The 6864-nt window shown below is 37.5% G+C and overlaps 1 protein-coding gene across 6 annotated transcripts in view; it reads right to left on the bottom strand.

Annotated features, from left to right (window-relative positions):
• MAPK8 (mitogen-activated protein kinase 8) overlaps positions 1-6864 on the bottom strand; it is a 126531-nt gene that overhangs the window by 22745 nt on the left and 96922 nt on the right. For 5 of the 6 annotated variants that reach the window (XM_006014762.3, XM_006014763.3, XM_025207842.1 and 2 more), the window contains 2 exons: positions 4470-4541; positions 789-971 (listed from right to left, as the gene is read on the bottom strand). In XM_006014762.3, the coding sequence (XP_006014824.1) occupies positions 789-971; positions 4470-4541 (255 nt within the window). Of the gene's footprint in view, positions 1-788; positions 972-4469; positions 4542-4876; positions 4949-6864 lie in introns of all 6 variants that reach the window. The other variant, XM_006014764.3, reaches the window with a different exon arrangement.

The following is a 6864-nucleotide window of genomic DNA, read 5'->3' on the forward strand; positions in this document are numbered from 1 at the left end:
CTTTTCACACTGGTGATGACCTTGCCTTAAGATGGGTGAAACAATATACTGGAATTTTATTTAGCGTATGCAATTTCAAGGAGAAGGCCATAATTTTCAAGACAAAAAATAATCTGAGTGAAGGCACCTTCTACCCTTTCTTTTAAAGCTAGGCCAATTTAGGGAGGGATGGGTGGGTCAGGGAAAAAAAGAGTCCTGAATTCTGGTCTCCGCTTCCAGCATCATGTATACATTTTAGATTAAGCAATTGCTGAAGAAACCCCAGAGATAACTTTCTAACAACATAATATACTAATGTGATGCATCTATAACAGCTTCTTGAGGAGACAGCAGCTCACCAAGAAGTTATTTCTGAAATCAAAGGATCCCATAGCCAAAGTCTGGGCAGATAAAAGATTTACATAATTTAGAAATGAAGCTAAAGGAGTGTTCTGGTTACAGCACTTACAAAGATATCTTTTTTCTTTGTTCCACTCTTTCCTGTGCCAACTTCCTCACCACCACCCTCTTCCAAACTTAGGAGTTCAGATTTGTTGATATCAGTAGTGGAGAAAAATAATACCCGTTTCCCACGGGATTTTCTTCAAAAGCAGCAGTAGCTCAGCAAATCGAAAAAGGAGCTAGCTGTAGTCACAGCTCTCTCATTCACTTCTCTGGTACCAATATATTACATTTTAAATCTTTAAAAGCATCACATGATAATTAACAAAAGTTAAACTTTTGTTTACCAGGCTAAAATATTAAGAATATTTGATATATACAGCAACTACGTATAAAAGAGAACTTACCTTTAAGTTTGTTGTGCTCAGAGTCAGCTGGAAAAAGCACATCTGGGAAGAGTTTCTCAAAACTATATCCAGCATATTTAGGTCTGTTCTCCACATAAGTCCGTACTGTTGGTTGCAATTTCTTCATGAATTCAGGACATGGTGTTCCTAGCTGCTCAATAACTTTATTCCACTGATCAATATCTAAGGTTAAGCAGCTAAGAAAAACACTGCATATCTAACATTGAGTACACAGGTTAATTCAAAACCATACAACATATCTAACAGAGATGAAGATAGACAGCTATAAGAACGAACAAAATAATTACCAATAGCTAAGCCTAACTTCGAGCAAACAGTGAAGATGAACAATGCTAAAGAGAAATACAAGTTTGAACCACAGAAATAATCATAACTAATTGTCGAATGATACACTTGCAAGAAGTACAGGGGCTTAAAGAGTTTCTAAACAAGGCTCAAATCACTAAAACACAGAGGTGCTCACTTCCAGTCCTCACTATATTTACTCTCATATCCTTGTTCCAAACAATCCAATTCCCCAATATGCTAGGTTTTGTTTATGCACCTGAATGATGACTCAGTCCTGAGTGTTTCACTCTTTGCTGTAAAATCAACAATCTAGCCTGAGTTTGGGTCTTTATAAACTTGATACCCTGAAGTCAATGGGAATGTTGTCACCAACTTCAACGGGACTGGAATTTTCACCAAAGTTGTACAAGAATCTCAAAGCTGCTTACCTACAAAGTGACAATTTTCACCAAGTTGAGAACACCCTGGACATCTTCTTTTTGCCTTAAGTTCTTCACTTTTAAAAATTATCAGTGTTGAAAGAACAATGCACATAAACAAGGAGAATTTTTAGAAAGCATCTACCTGACTTCAGAACACAAGTCCTACTGAAACCCTTGGAACCTATACTCCTAATTCACTTAGTTACTGCTGGAAAATGTTACCTTAAATCAGTTTCTGAATTACAGGTATCCAGGTTGTAGCTGGATTGGTCTAGACTCTAGAGAAAAAAGTTTCTGCCCAAGAGCTTGCAATTAAAATAATTTTGTTTTGCAAAAATCTTGTTGGTCTAATAAAAGATATCACCTCTACCATGAGTCCTGATTGCTTTTTCCTTTAGACCAATACAGCTACAACCTGGATACCTGACACATAGAAGATATCAAATTTTAGCCGTTTTTTTAAATGGAATCTTCATATTTTCCCAAGCAGGAAGCAACTGTGACCACCTGAAACTGAGATCCTGCTTCCTGCCTTTGTTTCAAGGCAATTTGCATCATCACAGATCCTCACAGGAGGTGAGAGGCTTCATACCAGCTATGAACTGAATGCCCAGAGGAGTTTTCCATCTATTGACTCCTCTGTGAAATCCTATGAAATATGAACTTTAATTTCTACCCAGGAGAACTTTTACAATCTTTTTTCCAATGCCTGAAGAAGGGTGTTTGTGTCTGAAAACTTGCAATTAATTTTTTTTTTTTTTTGCAAAAACTTGTTGGTCTAATAAAAGATACCATCTCTACTGAGTCCTGATTGCTTTTTGAATTTCAGTGACTTGGGTGCCTAATTACTCCAAAAGTGTCCAGTTACAAATGTAAACTGAAATTCTGCTATTATTTACCCAAGTGTAACATATCAGAATATGGCCCAACGTGCATCTGTTACAGACAGGTACTGCAGCCTCAAGTACATTATCAAGTGCCTATAAAAGATATAGACTATCTAGCAAAACCCCACAAAAATATTATTTAAAGACCTTATTTAAAAAGCAATAAATGAAAGAATGCCCTAATTCTTACAGTAAGCCATAAAGAAGTAACATTAAGATATTCAAAATCAGGTGGGGGGAAAAGGAGCCTGATATTTCAGGGCTGTGGACCACCTGCAGCTCCTCACAAAAGCTGTATATCTGGAAAAAACAGACAGACAAAAATACCTAAGCTACTTGTTTTAAGCTGCCAGGTCTGATAAAATATATCACTCTAAGGAATCCTTGCCTCACATAATTTCTGGAACACTGTGGCTGCAACATCACTCTTACACTACTCAAACATTGAGGGCAGCCACACTAAAGTCGACAAGACTAGCCAAAAACTTGTTTATGTAAGCAAAGGTAAATCAGACTGGCACAAAAAGAAATGGAGCCCTCACAGTTTGGGGATAGAGAAAGGTAACAATTCTTTCAGTATGACATTATAATGATATAATTTGTTAAAATGTAACTTTTACCTCTGCATGCCTCCCCAGTGATAGGGGTTTAGGTTGTAGCCATGTTGGTCTAAGGTTATAGGCAGACAAGGTTCCTTGGGTGAATTTGATATCTTTTATTAGACCAACCCAAATGGCTGGAGAATAGTTATTAAGCAAGCTTTCGGGTTCAAAAACCCTTCGTCAGGCTAAGGAAGCTGCAGCAGTTGGTGTGTGCTCTTCTTGGATGGAATGAAAAGTCTTTTGAACCCAAAAGCTTGCTTAATAACTATTCTCCAGCCATTTGGGTTGGTCTAATAAAAGATATCAAATTCACCCAAGGAACCTTGTCTCCCCAGTGATATAAGCTTAGCAAAACCATTGCAACTTTGAAACCTGAATGAAGCAAAGTTAATTTCCAAAGTTCCAGTGACTCAGCTCACTTGCATTGCTACAAGACCATGCAGATGTAACAGTTAACAACCAATGGACACTCTCACATGACAGCTCAAGTAGTTAAAAAGGTGTATTTGCCCACAGAAAGACCAATAATTCATGTCCTATTTGGAGAACCTAGAAAAACAAAGTTGGAGAGGTGTGTTTTGGGTGCTTTTTAAGCAGTTTTACCTTCAAAGCCAACAAATACTTAAATTTAATGCTTGTTTTAATCAATTAAAAGAGCCACAGACTTTGAGGAAGGAGAACAAAACTTACCAATAGCAATGCCTCAATTTTTAAATAATTTCTAGTGGTAAGCCTAATACTTTTACTTCTACTTTGCATTTACAATGCCCCTCATTGGAAATATCATTAATACAACACCAGGCACTAACACAACCAATCAAATACAGTGAAAGTGAACCAATAAGGAGCGCCAGGTATTTCCAAAAGATGCTTTGAAGATTCAACTTCTAGTACACAAGGTATAAATTAAGACAAATTGAAACTAAATATAGCTGGATTGCTTACCAATGTTTAAATTGTCATCTACAAACACAAAAACCAATACTGCTGATGTGTTCAAACAAAAGCTGGGATCAGTTTCATATATTATAAATGAAAAAGAAAAAATCAAAACATAACAGCTAAAACACTGAGGAATAAAAGGAATGTCCCTTAACAATGACAACAGCAATAAACAGGCACTCTATCAAATACAGAAAAATAAAATTAAAAAATAAGCCTCAATATGTCCAAAGAATTACCTTGCTCCTATCTCTAGAATATCTTAATTTGGAATCACTAAAGACAGCAATGAAAGTTATGAATTTTTACTTTTTTATTTTAAGAAAATGGTATCGCTATAAAAATCTGAGATGCTCAGAACTAAAATCACAAATTCTTAAAAGGTATTCTGAAATAGTTGTATCACACAGTATCACAGCAGTCAGCAGTGAAGCAGACAGACTTCTCTGACATGGAACTAAAATGCTTGAGTACATTTAGATCTCTTACAACTATATCCTAGACCAAAGGTAAGGATACGATCTGTACCAGGAAATAAAACACCACCTTTGATCATTTCTCCCATGATGCACCCAACTGACCAAATGTCAACTGAAAACAAAATGCAATGACATTAACATAAAAGATAGTTATTAAAATAAAATAACTTAAAAAAATTCACACACACACACGAAGTGATTATAAAAAGCAGTGTGTAATGAAAATGAGTGAGAGTGAATGTGTGCTAACTATAGTACCAGCAGAGACTATGTCCTACTGCTAGATGCAGCCTGAATATAACTGAAGTTCTTACCTCAACAATTTTCAAAATGTATACAAAAATTCATGTCCATTTCAAAAGCGTTGTACCATATGCATTTTCATAACAGAACATTCAAACATTAATCACCTCACTAATTCAACATGCTGCAGCAGCACAAGGATACAGTCCCTTCCTGGAAAGAGGATTTTGTGGCAAACCATTTCGCCCATAATGCACCCCACAGACCATAAATCCACTATGTTTGTAGCACAAAAAGAAGGAAAAGCAAAGCAAACGGTCATTTAAAATTAAAGAAGCATAATGTGATTGCATCCTATCAACTGCAGAGACAGAACAGAAGGAAAAGAAACCCTTCTGGTGTTAACCAATGAAGTTATTTAAAAACATACAGTATCTTTTAGGATTATTTTTATATAACACATAAAAAAAGACAAAAGAACAGCCTAGGTTTAATACATTGTTTAAAGAGGGAGAGAGAGAAATATGCACGTGCATCAGGAGTTTAAAGCCCTTCTTGAAGTTTTGGGTCCTGGAACAATAGCATTTCTGCAAACAGACTTGCTTAGAATAGCAAAGAAGGGTATATTTCTTTAAATATTTTAAATTGTACTTGTGGGAGTCAATTTAAAATTAGCAAACTAAATTGTCATTAAAAATAGAGTAGACCATGTCAACAGAGTAACTCCTATTTTTAAAACAGAATTTATTAGATTTTAAGTATAGAAGAAACTTTGCCAATGTCCTGAAAAGCAGTTTAACATACATTCGTCTCTCCTTTTAAACGCAGTGGATACAAATAGTGAGATCATTTAGCATTTTAGAGGATCAGTTAATAATGATTAGCATGTTTCTGTAAGTAATTAGACTAGATATAATTGATCTAAAAATTTCTTCAGCAATGTTGGAATAAACAGTTACAACAACTTGAGTTGTTGTATGTAAAGATTTTATACCTTTCTGCTTAAAAAAATATCCAAAAACATTCCCACTAAAAGATAAATTCACTTTTCAATGTTATGCCAATTTTCACTATTTCTGCTCATATTTAAAAAGACTATAAGCCAAATTCTACTCTATCTACTTCACATATAAGTGGATTTAGTACTTAAGTGTGATTGTATTCTACCCAGTGTGAGTGCGGTTGCCAACTGTCCATAAATTTATTGACAGTCTGTAAAAAAAACAAAAACAGAAAAACAGAACAAAAAAACCCACCAAGCTTAAACAAATGCCTGTAAAATATGTGAAAAAATGGAAGCATCCATAAAACAAACCAAGCAACTGGGAGCTTGACTGAAGATCCCTGATCAGAAAGAAGCTTGAGGCAAAGCACTGAAGGACAGACAGAGCAGAGCAGCACCCCTGGTGTCTGAGCAGGAGAGCAGCACCCTGCAGGGAGCATTCTCCCTGGGCTTTGTAGCCCACAGAAGCCTCCAAGCCTCCAGTGGGGTGGGGAGGGATGTGCTATGTGGTGCAGAGTGTAGTCAGGGACATCAAGGTGTGGGAGAGAATAGGGAACCACTGGGGTGGGAACAGGACAGCATAAAACCTATACTTGCAATCAAGCAAGGTTGCCAATCCAGGAACATTTCTTTGACTGATAATCTGCAATTATGGGGTGGAATAAAATCACACATAGGCACCTAAGTCCACACTGGGTGCATGCAAGCATTCAAGGAAACCAGGAGAAATGAAGTAGTTTACTTTATGCAGTTGTAAATTCTAACGCTAGAACTCCAAAAGTATTTATCTGGCCGGCTGTCTACTCTGCAGGAAAACTGTGTTGCTGATGGTACCTAGACAGAGGGCCCCAGACCACACATTTTCAGTGTGCTTTGCAGGCTCCACAATCTTCCTGGAGATGGTTGATAGCACCAAAGGGGACAATGTCCCCTTTGGGATAGCACAGCGGGCTCCATTTCTGGTGGGGACTATGCCATTTGGGTCCAAGGGAGGGGACGGGAGGGGGGAAGGATCTGATGGCCCCACCCCCTCCTATGCTCAAACAGCATGGAACTAAGCCCATTGACACCTTGCCTCCAACAGGGACTAGCCCTTTAGGTAGAGTATGAGTTAGTAGGGGGAAGACAGGGGAGGAGGTGGGGGTCCAGGAATGGAGGAGGCAGGGACAGGGTGTCCATAGGGTGGGGG

The sequence above is a fragment of the Alligator sinensis genome, unplaced genomic scaffold, assembly GCF_000455745.1.
Source record: "Alligator sinensis unplaced genomic scaffold, ASM45574v1 scaffold264_1, whole genome shotgun sequence".
Lineage (NCBI taxonomy): Eukaryota > Metazoa > Chordata > Crocodylia > Alligatoridae > Alligator > Alligator sinensis.